This window comes from Schistocerca cancellata, chromosome 2 (assembly GCF_023864275.1).
Source record: "Schistocerca cancellata isolate TAMUIC-IGC-003103 chromosome 2, iqSchCanc2.1, whole genome shotgun sequence".
Lineage (NCBI taxonomy): Eukaryota > Metazoa > Arthropoda > Insecta > Orthoptera > Acrididae > Schistocerca > Schistocerca cancellata.
In genome coordinates this window covers 198,682,698-198,707,648 of record NC_064627.1, presented here as the reverse complement: position 1 = coordinate 198,707,648, position 24,951 = coordinate 198,682,698, and the positions used below count along the sequence as shown (strand labels likewise).

Below are 24,951 nucleotides of genomic sequence, written 5' to 3'. Positions count from 1 at the left end.
ATTCATTCTTTCTGCATCCAGTGGCTCAATACAAAAAATTTGTTATGTTACAGTGACAATGAACAGTGCATACACACAGCCAAGATGTTGTAAACTTATGATTTAAATAATGAACAATTCATCAAGGGAATGCTCATAAATGATATCTTCCAATTAAAAGAAGAACTACAACTATTAAGAACAAATACACATAGTAATAACAGAAGTGTGTGCATCAAACAAGAAAAAGAAAATGTAAACACTATTGAAGAAAAATTTAAAGCATTCAACAGGCCTGCAAAAACAGTTGGTAGTAAGTGAATAGAATTTAACACAGACAATACATTGTCAACAGTTGTGACAGGAAAAAATTACAGTGTAATAGCTGAAGAAGAAATTGAGCGAAAGAATAAGCTTTCCAAAATGCAACCTAACCTCATCTGCAAACTATGCAAACATCGTTTCCTCAGTGCATATGGCCAAGATAATGTCAGCAAATAATAAACAAGCGACGTTGAAAAAACAAGTTGTGATGCTTGGTGACAGCCACTCCAGGAGAAATGCTGAAAAAATAAATGATTACAGTAGGTCACTTACGGCCACAGGAAAAACAAAACCAAAAACACCTATGACAGAGACAATAAAAAACGGTAACTCACTGAATGAGTTACCTAAGAATGATATCATCATTATCATGGGTGGAAGCAATGATGTTTACCAGAATGAGGGTAAACATGCGACACAGTGCTTAAAAACTACACTACACGCATATCAAAAGAACTGTTTACAAAACATGGACAATGCTGTAGCAAAACTGGGAAGTTGCTCACTCGTAAATTGCTAGCAAAATTAATACAGAATGTTGAACACATTACAAGAAAACCAATTGTTATAGAACTAGTCTCTACAAAAACTGCACTGAGTAACTGTCTGAGTAAACCTGAAATATGTAATTCAGGAATTATTTGTGATGAAACTTCTGCAGCTACAAAGAAACACATAAAAGAGACACCTATAGGCAACAAAACTGAAATGTCAAAAAATAAAACCACAGCTACAGGGAAAAAGACATCCACAGCCAGAAAACAAAGCAACTCTAAAAGATGTCTAGCAACAAGGAACCAGGATTTTTTATGGTCTTACCAGAAAAAGAAGACCAAGCAGACACCAGTGGTGAAAATGAACAGGCAAAAAAAGAAAGTAAGTGGTCAATTACATATGCTTGAACTTGACAGAAGTGCTGATCTTTCATCAGAATGTTCAATCTTTTCTGAATAAAATCAAGAAATTTGAAATACTTTAGTCAGATGAGCTCAAGGAAGCTTCTGTTATATGTTTAAGTGAACATTGGTTGAGTAGTGATATGTTAGCAGTCACAAAATTACCAGGATTAACATCATCCTCATCATTCTGTAGGACATCCTCTGCCCAAGGTGGGACATGCATGTTTGTTAGAAGTAGAACTGAACATCACTGCTTAAAATCCTTAGAGATACTGCGAAAAAAAAGAGACTTTGAAATTTCAGTTACAGAAATAACATCACTAAAACAATAATAATTTACTTGTACAATAGCCCAGATAGAGTGTCACGTATTTTCCTACAGAAACTAGACACTGGACTCAGCAAACTTAAAGCTAACAAGAAAAATCTAATAGTATGCAGTGACTTCAACATAAATTACCAGAAAAACTTAAATGTAAAACAAAATCTCACAACCACCCTTTCAACATATGGTTTATAGGCCACTATAATCTATCCTACTAGAATTACCAAAACTACCTGGACCACTATTGACTAAACATTCATAATTGCAGAAAAAAATTACTTTCAGGCTGGAACCATAAAAACAGGATTTAGTGACCATAATGGACAGTATATTTCTTTCCATACACTACCAATACCTAAACCCACAATGCCAGCAGGACTGGTCAAAGAAGAACGAATCCTAAGCAAACAGAATATAGACACCTTCAGACAACTGTTAGATAAGGAAACATGGAATGCAGTATATGAGCATGGAAGTACATGTGAAAAGTCCAACAGATTTATGGAAATATTTAGCAAGTACTATGAAACTGCATTCTCAATAAATAAACATAGACTGAGGTCTAATAATAGAAACAGATCTTGAGTAAAAACTGGAATAAGGATCTCAAGCATGAAAAAGAGAAAACTATAAAAAAAAGAAAACACAGGAGAAGTTGGCAATTACAGGCCAATTGCCCTATTGCCTGGCTTCTCAAACATTCTAGAAAAAGTCTTCCACAAAAGACTTTCAGCCTTTATGGAAAAATATCAAACCCTATCCAAAGCACAACACAGGTTTTGGAAAGAACCGCTTAACCAACAGTACTATCTATGAATTCCTAAGTGAAATTTACAAGAAAGTGGACAGTGGCGATTATATCACTGGTGTATGCCTTGACTTGTCAAAAACATTCAGTATTATAGATCATGAAGCACTCCTACAGAAATTAAATCAACTAGGCATCAGAGGCACACCTAATGACTGGATCAGGTCATACCTTTGCAGATGGAAACAAACAGTGGAAATACAACACATTGGCTGCAACAGAATCACAAACCACACTCAGATTACCAAGACATGAAATATGATGTTCCCAAGGATCAGTACTGGGACCACTGCTGTTCCTCCCATATACAGGGTGTTACAAAAAGGTACGGCCAAATAGAGTGTGTCCCGATATGTCAGGCCAATAGATGTTCAATGTGGTGGCCATCATTAGCTGCACACAATTGCAATCTCTGGCATAATGAATGTCGTACACGCCGCAGTACATCTGGTGTAATGTCGCCGCAGGCTGCCACAATACGTTGTTTCATATCCTCTGGGGTTGTAGGCACATCACGGTACACACGGTACATGATGGCCACCACATTGAACATCTATTGGCCTGACATGTCGGGACACACTGTATTCCACTCCGTAATTGAAAACGGAAACCACGTTTGTACATGTACCTCACCCCTCATGGTAATGTACATGTGCGTCAGTGAAAAAGACCAATTAAAAGGTGTTAGCATGTGGACGTAATGTGCTGTTCCAGTCTCTTCTGTACCTAAGGTCCATCACCGTTCCCTTTGGATCCCTACGTAATTCGGTGCTCTCCGATTCACACGATCGAACAGTGGAGGAGTGGTACTCAAGCGTCAACTTTAGGTTACAATATCTCCGGATGTAATTAACATTTTACAATGCAACAAACAGCACTGATTACATATTTGTTTATATGTTCAGATGTGCTAACAAAACCAACGGGGTTCCATTTTTAAAAAAAGTAGGTTTGTGTTAAAAAACATACTTCCGTGCATTTTTTAATGGTTTGTATTAACCAATTACACTAGCCCCTCTCCTCACGTTCGGTCTGTAGAATCGATTCGTCAGTATTTGATGTGGTTTACAAAATATATCCAGCGGTAACGTTAGGTGACTCACCCTGTATAGTGAAGTACTGCATAAATATTCAGTCAGATCTTCGTAAAATTTCACAGTGGATTGGAAACTTGTTTTAAATGTTCAGAAATGTAGCATTGTCCACTTCACAAAAAAAGAAAGAAAATTAGTGTACTATGACTATAATACGAATGAGTCACAGCTGCAATCCACCAAATCCAACAATACCTTGGTGTGATATTTGTAGGTATATGAAATAGAATGAACACACAGGCTCAGTCAAGGGTATAGCATGTGGTAGACTTCGATTTATTGGTAGAATACTGGGAAAATGCAGTCTGTAAGAGAGATTGCTTGCAAATCACTCATGTGATCCATTGTGGAATATTGCTCAAGTGTGTGGGACGGGTACCAAACAGGAGTAATAGGGGATATTGAATGTTTACAGAGAAGGGAAGCACAAATGGTCACAGGTTTGTTTGTCTCATGGGAGAGTGTCACAGAGATACTGAAGAAACTAAACTGGCAGACTCTTCCAGGTCGATGTAAACTATCCTGAGAAAGCCTACTTACAAAGATTCAAGAAATGGCTCTAAATGACGTCTCTAGGAATATACTATGACCCACTACTTATCACTCAAATAGGGATTGTGAGGATAAGATCATATTAATAACAGCACACAAAGGCATTCAAACAATCAACACTCCATTCATTAATGGAATGAGAATAAATCCTAATACCTGGTACAATGGGGCGTACCCTCTATCATGCACCTCACAGTTGTTTGCAGAGTACAGATGTAGATGTAGATGGATGTAGAGATGTTTTAAACTCTGACAAATATTTAACTTCATTCCAGATATACCTATATATGTGAATGTCTTAAGCATCAAAACTGATTACGTTTAATGGAATTATAATTCTGTATGCAAATTTATGAATATAGCTGTGAACATCATTTAAAACTAGATATACAATCGTTTGGCTGCCACTTCATACAATCTGTGACGGTAAGATAAAAATTTCTTGGCTTGACAATGAAAGACTGTTGTTTTTTTTAATTTCAGCAAAGATAGTAGGAAAAGGAAGAAAAAGAAAAATAAGAAGAGAAATTGGGTTATGGCACAGAAATGAAGAGGAACGGGACCTCAATAAGTTGAAAGAACCTTAGATTACTGAGAGTTTCAGAGGGAATATTAGAAAACAGTGGACTGAAACAGGGGATGAGAACAAGACAGAAAATGGATGGACAGCTTTGCACGGTGAAAAAGAAAGAACAGCATAGGATCATGTAGGTAAAAAGATGTGGCCTAGTATGAACCCTGGGATAAAAAGGATGAGCAGAATTTAATTGAAAAAAGAAGAACATTTAAGAATGTAACAACTGAAGCAGGCAAAAGGGAATATACACATCTATACAAATAGGTCGACAAAATGCACGTAATGGGGAACAGGAATGGCTAGAACACAAATGCAGAGGTATAGAAACACACATAAATAAGACAAAAGCTGGCTGTCATATACAGGAAAATTAAATGAGAAATTTGGAGAAAAGAGACACAACTGCATAAATATCAAGAGCTCAGATGGCAAGTCAAGTATTAAGCAACAAAGATAAGACTGAAGGCTGGAAGGAATATGTGGAGGGGTCTTTATAAGGGAAACATACTGGACAATAATGTTATATAATGAGAAGAGGAAGTAGGTCAATATGAGATGGGAAATCTGATACTGGGAGAAAAATCTAACAGAGCAGTGAAAGATCTAAGCCCCATGGAATAGACGGCATTCTGACAGAGTTATTGAGATCTTTTGGAGAACCAGCCACAATAAAACTATCCCACCTGGTTTGCAAGATATATGAGACAGCTGGAATAGCCTCAAGCTTCAGGAAAAATGTAGTAATTCATATTCAAGTGAAGGCAGGTGTTGACAGGTTGAACACAACTGAGCCTTCTGTTTAATAAGTCATGGTGGCAAAAAAACTGACACAAATTATTTACAAAAAACTAGTAGAAGCCAAACTTGGAAAAGGTCAGTTTGGGTTTCAGAAAAATGTAGCAATATGCAAGAAACAAGCAAGGTAGGAACACTTTGACTTGTCTTAGAAAACAGAATGATGAAAGACACCTACATATATAGTATCTGCAGATTTAGAAACATCTATTGCCAATGGTAACTGGAATATACTCTGAAATTCTGCAGGCAGCAGTGATAAAATATCGGGAGCAAAAGGATATTTACAACATATAAAGAAACCAAACTGCAGTAATAAGAGTCAAGGAACATGAAAGGGAGGCTGTAGGTGAGAATGAAGTGAGCCAAAGTTCTAGCCTACCCATAATGTTATTCAGTCTGTACACAGAGCTATCTGTGAAGGAAACAAAGGAGAAACTTGGTGAGGGAATTAAAATGCAGGGAGAAAAAGAAAAACTTTGAGTTTTGCTGAGGATACTAATTCCTTCACAAGAGCATTTGAATGGAACAGTGTCTTAAAAATAGGTTATAAGATAGACAACAACAAATATAAAAAAAGGTATAGAATGAAGTCAAATTAAATCAGGTGATGCTGAGCGAATTTGATTAGGAGACGAGACACTAAAAGGGCAGTGAAATAAGTGATAGTGAGCAAAGTAGAGAGGATATAAAATTTCTGAAAAAGAGGAATTTGTTAACATCTAATATAAATTTATGAGTTAGGAAGTCTTTACTGAAGGTATTTATCTGGAGTGTAGCTTTGTATGACAGTGAAAAGTGAACAATAAGCAGATCAGCCTACACCCATGATCCATGGACCTTGCCGTTGGTGGGGAGGCTTGCGATACAGATGGCCGTACCGTAGGTGCAACCACAACGGAGGGGTATCTGTTGAGAGCCCAGACAAACGTGTGGTTCCTGAAGAGGGGCAGCAACCTTTTCAGTACTTGCAGGGGCAACAGTCTGGATGATTGACTGATCTGGAATTGCAACACTAACCAAAACGGCCTTGCTGTGCTGGTACTGCGAACGGCTGAAAGCAAGGGGAAACTGCAGCCGTAATTTTTCCCGAGGGCATGTAGCTTTACTGTATGGTTAAATGATGATGGCATCCTCTTGGGTAAAATATTCCGGAGGTAAAATAGTCCCCCATTCGGATCTCCAGGCGGGGACTACTAAAGAGGACATCGTTATCAAGAGAAAGAAAACTGGCGTTCTATGGATCGGAGCGTGGAATGTCAGATCCCTTAACTGGTTAAAGTTAGATATAGTGAAAATTAGTGAAGTTTGGTGGCAGGAGGAACAAGACTTCTGGTCAGGTGAATACAGGGTTATAAATACAAAATCAAATAGGGGTAATGCAAGAGTAGGTTTAATAATGAATAAAAAAATAGGAGTGCGAGTAAGCTACTACCAACAGCATAGTAAACACATTATTGTGGCCAAGATAGACACGAAGACCATGCCTACTACAGTAGTACAAGTTTATATGCCAACTAGCTCTGCAGATGATGAAGAAATTGATGAAATGTATGATGAGATAAAAGAAATTATTCAGGTAGTGAAGGGAGACGAAAATTTAATAGTGATGGGTGATTGGAATTCGAGAGTAGGAAAATGGAGAGAAGGAAATATAGTGGGTGAATATGGATTGGGGGAGAGAAATGAAAGGGGAAGCCACCTGGTAGAATTTTGCACAGAGCATAACTTAATCTTAGCTAACACTTGGTTCAAGAATCATAAAAGAAGGTTGTATACATGGAATCCTGGAGATACTAGAAGGCATCAGATAGATTATATAATGGTAAGACAGAGATTTAGGAACCAGGTTTTAAATTGTAAGACATTTCCAGGGGCAGATGTGGACTCTGACCACAATCTATTGGTTATGAACAGTAGATTAAAACTGAAGAAACTGCAAAAGGGTGGGAATTTAAGGAGATGGGACCTGACTAAACCAGAGGTTGCACAGAGTTTCAGGGAGAGCATAAGGGAAAAATTGACAGGAATGGGGGGGGGGGGGGGGAGAAATACAGTAGAAGAAGAATGGGTAGCTCCGAGGGATGAAGTAGTGAAGGCAGCAGAGAATCAAGTAGGTAAAAAGACGAGGGCTAGTAGAAATCCTTGGGTAACAGAAGAAATATTGAATTTAATTGATGAAAGGAGAAAATATAAAAACACAGTAAATGAAGCAGGCAGAAGGGAATACAAACGTATCAAAAAAGAGATTGACAGGAAGTGCAAAATGGCTAAGCAGGGATGGCTAGAGGACAAATGTAAGGATGTAGAGGCTTATCTCACTAGGGGTAAGATAGATACTGCCTACAGGAAAATTAAAGAGACCTTTGGAGAAAAGAGAGCCACTTGTATGAATATCAAGAGCTCAGAAGGAAACCCAGTTCTAAGCAAAGAAGGGAAAGCAGAAAGGTGGAAGGAGTATATAGAGGGTCTATACAAGGGCGATGTACTTGAGGACAATATTATGGAAATGGAAGAGGATATAGATGAAGATGAAATGGGAGGTACGATACTGGGTGAAGAGTTTGACAGAACATTGAAAGACCTGAGTCAAAACAAGGCCCCGGGAGTAGACAACATTCCATTGGAACTACTGACTGCCTTGGGAGAGTCAGTCCTGGCAAAACTCTACCATCTGGTGAGCAAGATGTATGAGACAGGCGAAATACCTTCAGACTTCAAGAAGAATACAATAATTCCAATCCCAAAGAAAGCAGGTGTTGTCAGATGTGAAAATTACCAAACTATCAGTTTAATAAGTCACAGCTGCAAAATACTACCGTGAATTCTTTACAGACGAATGGAAAAACCGGTAGAAGCCGACCTCGGGGAAAATCAGTTTGGATTCCGCAGAAATGTTGGAACACGTGAGGCAATACTGACCCTACGACTTATCTTAGGAAATAGATTAAGGAAAGGCAAACCTACATTTCTAGCATTTGTAAACTTAGAGAAAGCTTTTGACAATGTTGACTGGAATACTCTCTTTTAAATTCTAAAGGTGGCAGGGGTAAAATACAGGGAGCAAAAGGCTATTTACAATTTGTACAGAAACCAGATGGCAGTTATAAGAGTTGAGGGGCATGAAAGGGAAGCAGCGGTTGGGAAGGGAGTGAGACAGGGTTGTAGCCTGTCCCCGATGTTATTCAATCTGTATATTGAGCCAGCAGTAAATAAATCTGTATATTGAGCCAGCAGTAAAGGAAATGAAAAAAAAATCGGAGTAGGTATTAAAGTCCATGGAGAAGAAATAAAAACTTTGAGGTTCGCCGATGACATTGTAATTCTGTCAGAGACAACAAAGGACTTGGAAGAGCAGTTGAACGGAATGGACAGTGTCTTGAAAGGAGGATATAAGATGAACATCAACAAAAGCAAAATGAGGATAATGGAATATAGTTGAATTAAGTTGGGTGATGCTGAGGGAATTAGATTAGGAAATGAGACACTTAAAGTAGTAAAGGAGTTTTGCTATTTGGGGAGCAAAATAACTGGTCGAAGTAGAGAGGATATAAAATGTAGATTGGCAATGGCAAGGAAAGTGTTTCTGAAGAAGAGAAATTTGTTAACATCGAGTATAGATTTAAGTGTCAGGAAGTCATTTCTGAAAGTATTTGTATGGAGTGTAGCCATGTATGGAAGTGAAACATGGACGATAAATAGTTTGGACAAAAAGAGAATAGAAGCTTTCGAAATGTGGTGCTTCAGAAGAATGCTGAAGATTAGATGGGTAGATCACATAACCAATGAGGGGGGTATTGAATAGAATTGGGGAGAAGAGGAGTTCATGGCACAACTTGACAAGAAGAAGGGACCGGTTGGTAGGACATGTTCTGAGGCATCTAGGGATCACAAATTTAGCATTTGAGGGCAGGTGGAGGGTAAAAATTGTAGAGGGAGACCAAGAGATTTATACATTAAGCAGATTCAGAAGGATGTAGGTTGCAGTAAGTACTGGGAGATGAAGAAGCTTGCACAGGATAGAGTAGCATGGAGAGCTGCATCAAACCAGTCTCAGGACTGAAGACAACAACAACAAGCAGATCAGCCAAAAAGAGAATAGAAACTTCTGGAATGTGGTGCTGTAGAAGAATTCTGAAGATCAGATGGGTAGACTGAATAACAAATGAGGATGTACTGAATCAAACCAGGGAAGAAGAAGGAAGAGTGTGTGTGTGTGGGGGGGGGGGGGGGGGGGAGGGGGGTACAAATTGTAGAGGAAGACCAATGCCAGTAAGCAGATTCAGAAGGATGAAAGTTGCAGTAGTTATTCCGAGATCAAGAAGCTTGCACAGGATAGAGCAGCATGCACAGGGCATCAAACCATCTGCTAAATATGGTGAAAAGGGAGAGTGTCCAACAATTCACACTCCAAATCCCTCACTTCCTCCTGTGCCAACAAGTTTTTGGGGGTACCAATGAAATATTTTTTTTCCTTTCAATCATGATGCATTTGTTCAACTAGTCAGTCCAGAAAATTTCTGTTGCATTTGCAGTTATTATTTTACCCTGTACTGAATAAATGGTTCAAATGGCTCTGAGCACTACGGGACTCAACATCTGAAGTCATCAGTCCCCTAGAACTTAGAACTACTTAAACCTAACTAACCTAAGGACATCCACACACATCCATCCCCGAGGCAGGATTTGAACCTGCGACCGTAGCGGTCGCGCGGTTCCAGACTGTAGCGCCTAGAAACGCTCGGCCACTTCGGCCGGCTGTACTGAATAAGAATAAACTCTATTATACCTTCTGAATTACTAGCCATAATATTTCCAGCACATGAAATTACATTCACATTTTTGTTGCTGTGACATGGCCTTCTTTCACCAACTATAAATGAATTTCAGTTGAAGCTAAACCACTGCATATACTATTGAACATCCGTTAATTTAGTATTATTATGGGCCTAATGTTAAGATAAGCAACCTGATGTCTATTATCCTGAATACTAAGTCTGCGTCGTTAATTATCTTCATGTAGTCTGTGACTCAGACTATTTGTTGATGAACTGTAGGTGTAATGTGGATGCAAGACCTGTGACACCCCTGTTTCAATTTATGTAATATCATTTTCTACCTAGTACCCTCAGAAACTATTTAAATTTAACATAAATCCTAAAGCAACATATTCATTCATAAATATGGAGCTTTTGCACCAAACAAATAACAAAAAAGTTTCAAATAAAAAAAATTACAAAATACTGTTCTTAGACAGTGATCTGAATTTGTTATGCTAGTTTAGCATAAATTATTCTCATAAAAATGTATCACATGCTATTGATAAATAGTAACTGCTAATGAACACCAATTTCATATCACAAATCATATTGCATCAATAAAGATCTTTGTTATTAATTCTAGATAATTCAGGAAGGAAGGAACTTTATAAAAGCTTAACATCCTGTCAATATTAAGGTGATCAGATATGGAGCACGAGGTCAGACAGTTGAGGATGGGGAAGTGAACTGGGAATGTATAATTGGAGGAACCTTCTTGGCATTCACCTGCCATGATTGAGGAAACCAGAGGGAAACCTAAATGAGGGTGCAGGCCATGGATTTGACTCTTATTCCCCCTGAATATGAGGCCTGTGTCTCGCATAATCAAGTGGATCTTAAAGGATGTCCCAAAAACATAGCGCATAATTTTAATTATGTATTGCTCATATTAGACAATAGTAAAAGTTTGTTACAACATATGTCCAGAAATTCTTAGTTTCCAAGTTAGAGCCTACAAAATAGTGATACTGAAGGGAACGTTCTTCTGCTTGCAGGTAACTACCATGACATCACACAGTCAATTTTGAGGCAACATTGAGTATAGTGCTTGGTGCTTCACATGCACTTAAATTATGAGCTGCCAGAAGCGCACTTCACATATGGTAAGGCAGAGGGCAATGCTCTACTAATTCATCGTTTGTATCAGAAGAGGTACCAAAAGTCAGGATGTCTGGCCTGGAAGACATCTGAACATTTCCAATGCTGTCTGTGCATTCATGGAAAATACAATTCTCTTTTTTACCAGAAACCTTATTATCTGATGTGTTAACCTTCCCTTATCCATCCTAAGGAAGTGTTCAAAGAACACAGTTCTCTTCCTGACAGTGTCCTGTAAGCACACAGTGCAAAAAGTGTGGTTGCAGAAAAAGTGACATTTTTATACTCTGAAAGCAATGAAAAGACAGTTTTACCAATTTTAGAGGTGTTTATTGAAGATTATGAATAATTAAACTTACTCAGCATGTCATTTAGTTGTCCTAACAGAGTAGTCGAACATGCCCTAGAAATCATAAAGAAAAATGCCAGCATCACCTTGTTGTATCACTTAATTTTTTTCTACTGCTGACAAAGAAACCTCTCTTCCTGACACCTTTAAATTCTTACTGGCAGACTTTGAACCAGTCTTTGGACTGAAGACCACACCATCAATGGCAGAATGCTTGTATTTACCCTATATCAGATGCTCTACAACTGATAACATATAGGAGCAATGCTTTGCAATTTTCTGAATTTACAGAATTCTTTTTTCATGGTGCCACACATGCAATATATTTGATATCATAGTTCTAGCTCTGCACATGAGACTCACAAGCTTTGAGAGCATGTGCTAAATCATTCTGAATGGCAATCAGTCAATGGTATAACATATGTTACTCTACACAGGTGGAGAAAAGTTACTTTCAGATGAATAAACTCTGTCCATATGTTTCTTTGTCCTCAGAAATCTTAACAGTCATTTGGGTGAGGACAGAGGAGATTTTGTAGCTTGATAGAATAGGAATATCCTATTGCAAAGGAAACAGCCACAAACAATATCTGAGCAGATATATAAGAAAAGTGTGACTGGATCTAGTACACACGAATTATGGAAATGTGGGAAAGAAGATAGATGAAAACTGATCTGAAAATATAAGAGAAATTCTCATGTAACATGTTATTAGTAACACAATATATTTAAGTACAGCAGTATATTATATCAGTACTTTATACAATTAACATTGAGCTATCCCTCTCTAATAACCTCCAGTTTAAACTCTTCAATCATAATTTCACTATTTTAATCTATTTATTGTGCAGTTCTTTCAATTTATCTCCAGTGTACCTTGAAGATCAAAATGTCTTGATAAAATGCACACATTTAATGTAACGACATACCTTAATACTGAACCACATGTTCGTTCACAAACTGCACATTTTGCTGAAACGGGCAGATTTCCTTCCATCCACTGGTGTGGCATTGTGAGATTCTGTAAGGTTGAAGAAAAGGTTCAGAGCTGAAGTACAGGAGGAAGCAGTTCACAGCAGCATCAGGAAAGACTTCTGTGCTATCAGAAGAAGTAAAACACTAGTATCATAAAGCATTAAACATTATAAATAATGGCATTAATAAATGTAAGAGATTAACTGCCGTAACATACTCCATCCATATCTTCGATAATGTCCTTCCCAACACTGGAAAGAGTGGTCCACTTGCAGTTACTGATGGCCTTGACAGCACATCTTTTATGAACTTTGAATTTACACACCTCGCAGCTGAGACCATGCGACATGACGCCTGAAAATAGGATAAAATACACTGTACACAAAGCACATATATTGCAAATGTTTCTTATGTAATGCCAATAACTATACAGCTCTTCATTATTTAATGACCAGTTTTCATATTTGATAATGATGTTTTTGTAATATGCACAACCATTCATAGAGTGGATAAACATTTATTTTTGAATTTTGTCCATCTGAAGTAAACATATATTCAAGATTTATGAGTTCCTTAATCATTACCGAATGAAAATATTCTTTAGAGATTATCTTTACTAAACATGTACTTTTATCATGAATTAGTAAGCTGCTGCTTTTAATTTTCTCTCTTTTCATTTTTGTTGGACATCAGAATGGCAACTAAGAACATTTATAGCCTGAAGCAAATAAGTTATATCAATAAAATCATCCTAACATTGTCTTCAGTCATGTAACATAAATGAAAAGAAGTTGTGAAACTTAATTACACATTCACAATTAGAAAGGCTTGAAAAATTGATCGCACACTCATTATGAGTTACTTAATGACACTTTATGCCTTCAAAAAATATATTTGTACATATGTAATATATGTACACACACACACACACACACACACACACACACACACACACACACACACACACACACACACACACACACACACACATCAAAAAAAGTTTTGTATCACCTCGATTCTGAGAGTTCTGGAACCTGTACAGAAAATTGGAATAGAGATAAACATAAACATCATTTCTGCCCTTTTTATTGCTCATGAAAACCACACGTTGCATGTTGTACCACCATACAGTGAGACCTTCAGAGGTGGTGGTCCAGACTGTTATACACACCGGTACCTCTAATACCCAGTAGCACGTCCTCTTGCATTGGTGAAGCCTGTATTTGTTGTGCCATACTATACACAAGTTCATCAAGGCACTGTTGGTCCAGATTGTCCCACTCCTTGATGGCGATTCAGTGTAGATCCCTCAGAGTGGTTGATGGGTCATGTCTCCCATAAACAGCCCTTTACAATCTATCCCAGGCATGTTCGATAGGGTTCATGTCTGGAGAACATGCTGGGCACTCTAGTCGACTGATGTCATTATCCTGAAGGAAGTCATTCACTAGATGTGCATGATGGGGACGCGAATTGTTGTCCATGAAGACGAATGCCTTGTGTATATGCTGCTGGCATGGTTGCACTATCGGTCAGAGGATGGTATTCACGTACTGTACAGCCGTTATGGTGTATGTCGGCCCCACATAATGCCACTCCAAAAAAGCAGGGAACCTCCACCTTGCTGCATTCGCTGGACAGTGTGTCTAAGGTAGTCTGTCTGACCAGATTGCCTCTAAACATGTCGCTGACGATTTTCTGGTTGAAGGCATATGCAACACTCACCGGTGAAGAGAACGTGATGCCAATCCTGAGTGTTCCATTGGGTATGTACATGGCCCATCTGTACTGTGCTGCATTGTGTTTTGGTTGCAAAGACGGACCTCACCATGGACCTACGCATCATGCAGCCTATTGCGTACAGTTTGAGTTGTAACAAAACATCCTGCAGCTGCATGAAAAGCATTATTCAACATGGTGGCATTGCTGTCAGGGATCCTTTGAGCCACAATCTGTACGTAGCAGTCATTCACTGCACTAGTAGTCCATGGGCAGCCTGAGCAAGACATGTCATCGACAGTTCCTTTCTCTCTGTACCTCCTCCATACCCGAACAACTTCGCTTTGGTTCACTCCAAGATGCCTGGACACTTCCCTTGTTGAGAGCCTTTCATGGCACAAAATAACAATGCAGACATGATCGAACTGTGGTATTGACTATATACGCATGATTTAACTACAGGCAACAGGAGCCATGTAGCTCCTTCCTGGTGGAATGATTGGAACTGATTGGCTGTCGGACCCCCTCCATCTAATAGGCATGGCTCATGCATGGTTGTTTACATCTTTGGGTGGGTTTAGTGACATCTCTGAGCAGTCAAAGGGCCTGCGTCTGTGATACAATATCCACAGTCAACGTATATCTTCAGGAGTTTGGGAACCGAGGTGATGCAACACTTTTTTGATATATATGTGTGTGTGTGTGTGTGTGTGTGTGTGTGTGTGTGTGTGTGTGTGTGTGTGTGTGTGTATTTTATATCTAAAAACAAAGATGTTCTAACCAACCAAACGAAAGTGTTGGTATGTTGATAGCAGACAATAAAAAACACACAAACACACACACAAATTTCAAGCTTTCGCTACCCAAGGTTGCTTCATCAGGAAAGAGAGAAGGAGAGGGAAAGACGAAAGTATGCGGGTTTTAAGGGAGAGGGTAAGGAGTCATTCCAATCCCGGGAGTGGAAAGACTTACCTTAGGGGGGAAAAAGGACAGGTATACACTCGCGCACACACACACACACACACATCCATCCGCACATATACAGACACAGGCAGACATATGTAGGAATGACTCCTTACCCTCTCCCTTAAAACCCACATCCTTTCGTCTTTCCCTCTCCTTCCCTCTTTCCTGCTGAAGCAACCTTGGGTTGCGAAACCTTGAAATTTGTGTATGTGTTTGTGTGTTTTTTATTGTCTCCTATCAACATACCAACACTTTCATTTGGTAAGTTACAGCATCTTAGTTTTTAGATATATTTTTCCCATGTGGAATGTTTCCCTCTATTATATGTGTATAATTTTAGTCACACATGAAACAGTATATCTAATACCGCTCTTCATTACCTGTGGATAACACCCCATCTTGCTGGTGATATAGTAAGGAAGAGCATGATCAAGTTGAAATGAAGTAAGCATTGAAATGTAGTAAGCTTCCCTGTCAGCTTCCTTGTAACATTCATTTTACAGAATAACACTTATTTTACATAACTACTGCAGTTTATTTATTCATGTATGTTACGAGCAGAAAACATTAAAGTCTTTCAAACTAGATATCTGCTAAAATTAACATAATAGATTCGTTGACACATTTTTTTCTGAATTCAGTAGAGTATTTGGAAAATTCTAAATGGACTAACAATATGATTTAGGATGGACTGCTAATCATCATACAGAGGGGGCACTGAAGAGCAGACAGACCCATTTTAAAGAGTACTGTAGGATACATTTATTTATCAGACAAAGTCCTTTACCAGGTGAAGATGTGTGCATGACCTCTAACAAGCTGTCTGTCCAAATGAATGACCATTGTCAAACTGTGGCCAAGGGACAACTCGACTATCCAGTTACCAACATGGTGTGCTTGACTTCAATGGCTGGATCACAGCTCATGTGTGTCATCTGGATACTTCCCACCAACACCAGCTTTCCTGAACTGTGCAGGTGGGATCCCTCCCTGCAGCACCTTTGTTTCCATTAACACCCCCCATCCCCCTCAGCCTTTGCTAGCTCCTGTCCTTCACCTGCCTCTGTCCTGTTCCTCACTCCCATTCATCTCACAGAGGCCTCATAAACCCACAGATCACTTGCGTGTTCCTTACCCTTTCTTTGCTTCTCCCATTCATCTCACACAGGACTCATAAACCCACAGATCACTTGCGTATTCCTTACCCTTTCTTTGCTTCTCTCCTCTCTGGTTCAAAATGGTTCAAATGGCTCTGAGTACTATGGGACTTAACATCTGAGGTAATCAGTCCCCTTCTCTCTGGTTCCTTCTTCCATTCTCTTATATAGTCCTCCTGATGTTGCACCAAGCAGCCTACCATACTGTTCCCAACACATCCCTGCTCTGCTATCCCTCTCTCTATACAACCCATGCCTCTTCTGCACCCACTGCCCACCCCAATGTATCAATCTATCCTAAATTCATACACTTACGTTTTCAGTTTGACCTAAAATACTTCTTCAAGGAAATAGTAAGGTTTATGAATTGTACCTTGTATCAGGTAAAGAATTTAATGTCAAGGTCGCAATATAAATTCTCTTAAAAATAATGATTTACATGGTTTCCCTGAGAGTAATGCGTCTAAACATCATTTTGTAAAATATTTTCAACCAAGAACTGAAAACCATGCCTCCAAAATATGAGTTACTGAGTCATGTTTAATACCATGAACCATGGACCTTGCCGTTGGTGGGGAGGCTTGCATGCCTCAGCAATACAGATAGCCATACTTCAGGTGCAACCACAATGGAGTGGTATCTGTTGAGAGGCCAGACAAACATGTGGTTCCTGAAGAGGGGCAGCAACCTTTTCAGTAGTTGCAGGGGCAACAGTGTGGATGATTGACTCATCTGGCCTTGTAACACTAACCCAAATAGCCTTGCTGTGCTGGTACTGTGAAAAGCTGAAAGCAAGGGGAAACTACAGCAATAATTTTTTCAGAGGGCATGCAGTTTTACTGTATGGTTAAATGATGATGACGTCCTCTTGGGTAAAATATTCCAGAGATAAAATAGTCCACCATTTGGATCTCCAGGCTGGGACTACTCAGGAGAAAGGAAACTGGCATTCTACGGATCGGAGCATGGAATGTCAGATCCCTTAATTGAGTGTAGATTTAAATGTCAGGTAGTCATTTTTGAAAGTATTTGTGTGGAGTGTAGCCATGTATGCAAGTGAAACATGGACATCAAATAGTTTAGACAAGAAGAGAACAGAAGCTTTTGGAATGTGGTGCTACAGAAGAATGCTGAAAATTAGATGGGTAGACCACATAACTACTGAGGAGGTATTGAATAGAATTGGAGAGAAGAGAAATTTGTAGCACAACTTGACTAGAAGAAGGGATCGGTCAGTAGGACATGTCCTGAGGCATCAAGGGATCGCCAATTTAGTATTGGAGGGCAGCATGGAGGGTAAAAATCAAAGAGGGAGACCAAGAGATGAATACACTAAGCAGATTCAGAAGGATGTAGGCTGCAGTAGGTACTGGGAGATGAAGAAGCTTTCACAGGATAGTGTAGCTGCATCAAATCAGTCTCTGGACTGAAAACCACAACAACAACAAATATTTATGTATACAATAAAACACTTTTATGTATTTTGATAATCCAAACTGTCAATATGAAATTTTGTGAACTATGGAGAGATGGGTAGTTATTAGGAGAAGTATTAGAACCGATATGAAACAACAGTGGCGCTGTCAACTAGCAAGCATTAAAAGTTGGCCTAGCACAAAAAAAATTGTCTGAACAGTAACAGCAGCAAGACCTATATGAGTACAGTCATGGAGAATTAACTGGTGGCAATTTCTAAGAGTAGTATATGAAAAACCATTGCGAGTGAAAATCATTTAACTGAATATAAAAATAATTACAGTTATTTTAAATAGTTTTCATGAATCTTATTCTGGCTTAACAAGTATGGTAGACCCTCATGGTAGCTGCTGCATACATCATTAGAAGATCAAGCAGAAGCACTGTGAACATGACATCATCAAAGTGTGAGTTTTTTTTCCTTTTTTGTAGTGTCCGTAAATAAAATGAAACACTTGAAGTTTATCTACCATGTGGTAGTTATTGAGCAACCACATGCCAAACTGATGAACTTCTATATTCTGTAAGACTAAATGAACTACTACCAAATGAGTTAAAGTTCTTCAATGGCCTATGTTGAACAAATGGTCAAATGGTGTCACTTGGCCAGGCCAATAATTCAGAGAGAAATGTATTCCTAGGCACTCTACCCACATGGTGAACAGCTTATCAGCAAAAGGCCTGGGTGAAAACTTCATTCTACAACAGTTTTATACTGTGTTTTGAATTCCTGATGAACTTAATAAAGGAGGGTATATTATTCCATAGTTTTATAAAGCAATCAACATGAATAAATCTGCCCGATTGACTTTTCGAGGATATATTGTAGATCCTGTATTCCTTAGAAATACACACACAAAATAACAGCATTGTGCTTCATATAAAAATAATTTAATCCTTTACCAAGAGGGAACTGCTGGTGCACTCTATGAAATTGTAATTTTGTAAGGGAACTGTCTGATACCACTATGCATCTGGTTCTACACTATACAATGAAAATTTACATTCTTTTTGGAAGTCTGGCCAATATAATTATTGATCCCCCCATGATCTATGGACCTTGCTGAGGTGGGGTGATCATGATGGAGGGTACATGTGGAGCGATCAGGTTAATCCATGGTTCCTGAAAAAGAGACAGCAGTCTTTACAGTAGTTGCATGGTCAGCATTATAGAGGCTTGACTGATCTCACTTAAGTCATGTTAAAACTTTGCTGTGCTAGTAATGTGAACAGCTCAAAGCAAGGGGAAACTACAGCCATAATTTTTCTTGAGGGCATGCAGCTCTACTGTGTGGTTAAATGATGACTGATGATGGGATAGTTTGAACGTAAAATAGTCTCCCATTTGGATCTCAGAGTGGGGGCTACTCCGGAGGATGTCATCATCAGGAAAAATAAAACAGGTATTCTATGGTGAGAGCATGAAATGTTAGATCACTTAATTGGGTAGGAAGGTAGAGAATTTAAAAAAGGGAAATGAGTAGGCTGAAGTTAGATACAGTGTGAATTCGTGAAGTGTAATGGCAGGAAAAACAAGACTTCCAGTACAATCAGTATGAGATTATAAATACAGAATCAAATAAGGCTAATGCAGGAGTAAGTACAATAATGAATAAGCAATACAAAAGCTCATAAGCAACTATGAACAGCACAGTGAACACATCATCATAGACAATAAAATGAAGTCAACACCCATCCCAGTAGTACAAGTTCGTATGCCAACTACCTCCACACATGATGAAGAGGCTGAAAGAATGTATGATGAGATAAAAGAAATTATTCAAATAGTTGAGGAAGAAAATAACTTAATAATGATGGGGACTTAAATTCCATATTAGGAAAAGGAAGAGAAGGAAAATAGTAAGAGGACTTGGACTGGGGGAAAGGAATGAAAGAGGAAGCCACTTGGAAGAATTTTGACTCGAGCTTAATGTATAGTTTGAGTCAGGAAAGATGGCATCGAGTTTAGGTTGTTCTGCCCACCTATGTAATGCATTCTCCAACATTCAGTGAATGTTCAGGAGTGTTCTGAGCGCTCTGTTGTGAATGCTGTAGCTAAAGCGACCATTTAATGTGCCTGTAGCAAGTTGCTTAGTGAATTTCTATTCCATCTGTTGCAGGTTATCATCACGATGGTGGTAGTAAGCAACAAATTCTGCATAAGCAAGTGAGACACATAATTTGCAGGATTTCAAGTGCAAAATATGTGCATGAGCCTACCAAAACTGTTGTTTGGAACTGGCAACAATACAATCAACATTCGTGCCTCAACATGCACGAACTGCCATAATTCATGGATCAGGCTACAGTCAGTGCTAACACTAGGTTTAAGAATAATGGAAGAGGTTGTACACACGAAAGAGACTTGGGGTCACTAGTAGGTTTTAGATTAATTATACAATATTGAGGCAGATATTACGAAATCGATTTTCAACTATAAGACATTTCCTGGAGCAGATTTGAACTAGAAATTTAAGGCGATGTGACCCTGATAAGTTGAAAGACACTTAGACTACTGAGAGTTTCAGAGGGAGCTTTAGGCAATGTCTGATTGAAACAGGGGATGAGAACATAGAACAAGATGATTAGGCAGCTTTGAGAGATTTAATAGTGAATCCATCTGAGGATCAAATAGGTAAAAAGACAAAGTACAATAGAAGTCCTTAAATAACATGTGAGATACTGAATCTAACTGAGGAAAGGATAAAATGTAAAAATTCATCCAAATGAAGCACATGAAAAGGGTACAGACATCTAAAAAATAAGACTGATAGAAAATGTGAATGATAAAGTAAGAACAAAAATCAAACAATGGATAATCCAGGACGGAATGTAACAATATTAGATAAGGAAAGTTGCCACTCACCATATGGCGGAGCTGCTGAGTCACGATAGGCACAACAAAAAGATTCACACAATTATAGCTTTAGGCCATGAAGGCCTTTGTCAGCAATAGATACACTTACACACATGCACACAAACTCACGCAAACGCAACTTGCACACACGTCTGCAGTCTCAGACAACTGAAACCACACTATGAACAGCAGCACCAGTGCATGATGGGAGTGGTGACTGTGTGGGGGTAAGGAGGAGGCTGGGGTGGGGAGGGGGAGTGACAGTATGGTGGGGGATGGTGGACAGTGAAGTGCTGCAGTTTAGACAGACGGCAGGAGAGAAGATGGAGAGGGTAAGTAGTTGAAAAGACAGAAATAAAAGAAATTAAAAGACTGGGTGTGGCGGAGAGATGATGGCTGTGTAGTGCTGGAATGGGAACAAAGAGGGGGCTGGATGGGTGAGGACAGTGACTAACGAATGTTTGGGCCAGGAGGGTTAAGGGAAGGTAGGATATATTGCAGGGAAAGTTCCCACCTGTGCAATTCAGAAAAGCTGGTGTTGGTGGGAAGGATCCATATGGCAAAGGCTGTGAAGCAGTGATTGAGATTAGGGATATCAGGTTTGGCAGCATGTTCTGCAACAGTGTGGTCCACTTGTTTTTTGGCCACAGTTTGTCGGTGGCCATTCATGTGGACAGACAGCTTGTTGGTTGTCATGCCTACATAAAATGCAGCACAGTGGTTGCAGCTTAGCTTGTCAATTACATGACTGGTTTCACATGTATCCCTGCTTCTGTTGGTGATGTTAGTGACTGGACTGGAGTAGGTGGTGGTAGGATGTATGGGACAGGTCTTGCATCTAGGGTATGAGCTATGAGGTAAGGAATTGGGAGCAGGGGTTTTGTAAGGATGGACGAGTATATTATGTAGGTTCGGTGGATAGTGGGATACCACTGTAGGAGGAGTGGGAAAGATAGTGGACAGGACATTTCTCATTTCAGGGTGTGACGAGAGGTAATCAAAACCCTGGTGGAGAATGTAATTCAGTTGCTCCACTCACGGATGGTACTGAGTTATGAGCGGAATCCTCCTCTGTGGCCAGACTGTGAGACTTTGGGAGGTGGAAGAGGACTGGAAAGATAAGGCACGGGAGATATGTTTTTGCGTAAGGTTGAGAGGATAATTACGGTCAGTGGAGGCTTCAGTGAGACCATCGGTATATTTTGAGAGGGACTGCTCACCACTGCAGATGTGACAATAATGGGTGGCTAGGCTGTATGGAAGGCATTTCTTCGTATGGAATGGATGGCAGGCACCGTGTGGTAAAGGGACAGGAACCGTGGTGAGTCGGTGGAGGACATGGTTGGTATCTTTTATATACGAGGATAGGTTCCGGGTAATAAGTTGCAGATGTTGGTCTACAAGAGCAGAGATTTTCTCAGTGGAGGCACAGTAACTGGCCACAATGGGGTGTCCTGGGTGGTCGGGTTTATGGACTTTAGGAAGCATGTAGAAGGTGGGAGTGCAGGGAGTGGTTGGAGTAAGTAGAGAGATGGACTCTGGGGAGAGGTTCTGGTATGGGCCTAAGGATTTGAGTAGTGACTGGAGATCATGCTGGATTACTGGAATGGGGTCACTGTGGTAAAGTTTGTAGGTGGAAGTATCTGACAGCTGATGGAGTCCTTCCGACACGTAATCCTTGCTGTTCAAAACAACGATGGTGGAGCCATTGTCTGCAGGTATGATTGTAAGGTTGGGATAAGTTTTTAGATGGTGGACTGCAGTTCTTTCTGCAGATGTAAGGTTAGTTTGCATGTTGAGGGATTTGGGGAAAGAGGTGAGGCAAGATTTGAGGTTAAGAAATTCTGGAAAGTTAACAGGGGGTGGTTTGGAGGTAGCGGGTGTGGATCACAGTTAGATAGAGGAGTGAAGTGAGTTAGGCAAGGTTCAATATTGATCTTTGGTTGAGTCTGATTGGTCGGGTTGGTTGTGAAAAAGTGTTTCCACTGTAGGAACCGGGAGAAGGAGAAAAAGTCTTTAACTAGTCCTGCATGATTGAATTTGGGAGTGGAGGAAAAGGTGAGGCCTTTGGAAAGGACTGATAATTCTGTGGGACTAAGGCTTCTGTAGGGAAGGTTCATGAATGCATTGCGGGTCTATAAGACATATGAAAGGGTGTAGAAACATGCATAAGTAAGGGAAAGACAGATCACAAATAGAAAAAGTGAAGAGACATTTGGAGAAAAGAGGTGCAACTGTACGAATAAGAAGAACTCAGATGGCAAGCCAGTTCTAAGCAAAGAGGCAAAAACTGAAAGATGGAATGATTTTATATAGGGGCTCTACAAAGGAAATGAACTTGGAGACAATATTGTTGAAAGGAAGGTGGAGCTAAATGAAAATGAGATGAGAGATATGACACTTTGAGAAGAATTTGACCCAGCACTGTGTCGAAACAGGAATCCTTGTGTCAATTACATTCCCTCAGAATTATTGAGATCCTTGGAAGAGTTAGCCATGACAAAACTATTCAACCTGGTGTGTAAGATATATGAGATGGGTGAAATACCCTCAGACTTCAAGAAGAAAGTAATCATTCCAATTGCAAAGAAGGCAGGTGTTGACAGATATGACTATTTTTCTTGAACTATAAGTCTGATACATCATGATTACACTATATTGACACAAATTATGTTCAGAACAATGGAAGAACTGATAGAAGCCAAACTCCGATATTACTTTGGGCTCCAGAGAAATGGAGGAACATGCAAGGCAGTACTGACCTAGACTAATCTTATTACATAGGTTAAAGAATGGCAAATCTACATTTACAGCATTTGTAAATATAGATAAGGATATATCATTTTATTCACAGCTGTTATTTTTCAGTTGTGAGTTACACAGATATTTTTATTTCACTTTACTGGTTTTGACAAATTAATTTTTCTATCTGTAGAAGTTTACAAAATTACAGGAAACTAACCACAACAGTTAACATTATTCGTGCCCCTTCCTGTCACTCCTTCTGCTATCACTACTGAACTTATTAACCTAAAGTATATAGTAGTTAAAAACAGATATCATACAAGTCATGTACAGAAACTTTATAAAAATAACACCAACAAGAATGTAACAATCAATAAAAATAGGCCATATTTTTAAGAAATACACTATGAACCCATTTTTTGGTGACATTTCATATGGTAAAGTTCATTTGTTCAAAAAATGCATGACATTCCTGTGCTCTTTATGCATAATGAGAAACCTCCAACTGACAAATTTCTCAAACCTGGGGTGCATTCATTCAGTACAATGTAATACATGTCCAACTTTTGTAAAGGACAGGATGGGAGGTCATTTAACATCTGCTTTTGTGAACACTTGCTCAATGGAGAAACACACACACACACACACACACACACACACACACACACACATTAGTTTTCCGTGGCACTCACCTGACAAAGCTTCTCTGCAGACATTGCAATAAGTGGGGCGAGCATGGGATGTTGCATACCAACGGTGCTGCCCTGAGAGAAAGTCATGATTCTCTCCACTCTAGAAAAAAATAATAAATTTTGAGTTAATGTCAAATTAGAAATCATTATTATTTGTGTTGTCAGCAGAGAAAACCAAAGCCATATAAGAAACTAGTTACTGAAAAATTGTTATCTGGAACTACACAAAAGATGTTAATATGGCAAACTACTAAGAAATGGCACTGATAGTGTTTGTTTCATCATGCCACAATTAAAAGTACATGCAACAGGTAATTAATCAGTAAAAACTTTTTCAAGTCATGATCGCATAAATATTTAATTATTTACAAACAACCGGTTACGACACATTTTGCTCTTATCTTTAGGTCTTCAAAAATTGTTGTTGTAAAATGTGTTCATTATGGGTTGGATCTCATGCTAACTTGTCATGAAGATAAAGTGTAGCACATTATTTAAAGGTTTGTCATAAATAAAACATTTACAATCGAAAAGCACCTTGTGCACATGGCCATGTCCATGTATGCAGCGCTCACTGATGATTGTTACGTCATAAAAAAGACAACACACAATAAAATGCTCAATAGCATATCTGTTAACCTTAGCTGGACATGTAATAATAATTGAAGATTCGCCTTGGATGGAGTATGCGAGGACATGCGACGTGCGTCAAATATATCTTCTTTTAAATTCTCGAGGAAAGGT

At 39.1% G+C, this 24,951-nt stretch overlaps 1 protein-coding gene across 1 annotated transcript in view; it reads right to left on the bottom strand.

The window, feature by feature from the left end:
• LOC126161517 (diacylglycerol kinase eta) overlaps window positions 1-24,951 on the bottom strand; it is a 641,720-nt gene that overhangs the window by 235,190 nt on the left and 381,579 nt on the right. The window contains exons 4-6 of the mRNA XM_049917424.1: window positions 24,208-24,307; window positions 12,813-12,949; window positions 12,550-12,641 (exon numbers count right to left, since the gene is read on the bottom strand). Of these exons, the coding sequence (XP_049773381.1) occupies window positions 12,550-12,641; window positions 12,813-12,949; window positions 24,208-24,307 (329 nt within the window). The remainder of the gene's footprint in view (window positions 1-12,549; window positions 12,642-12,812; window positions 12,950-24,207; window positions 24,308-24,951) is intronic.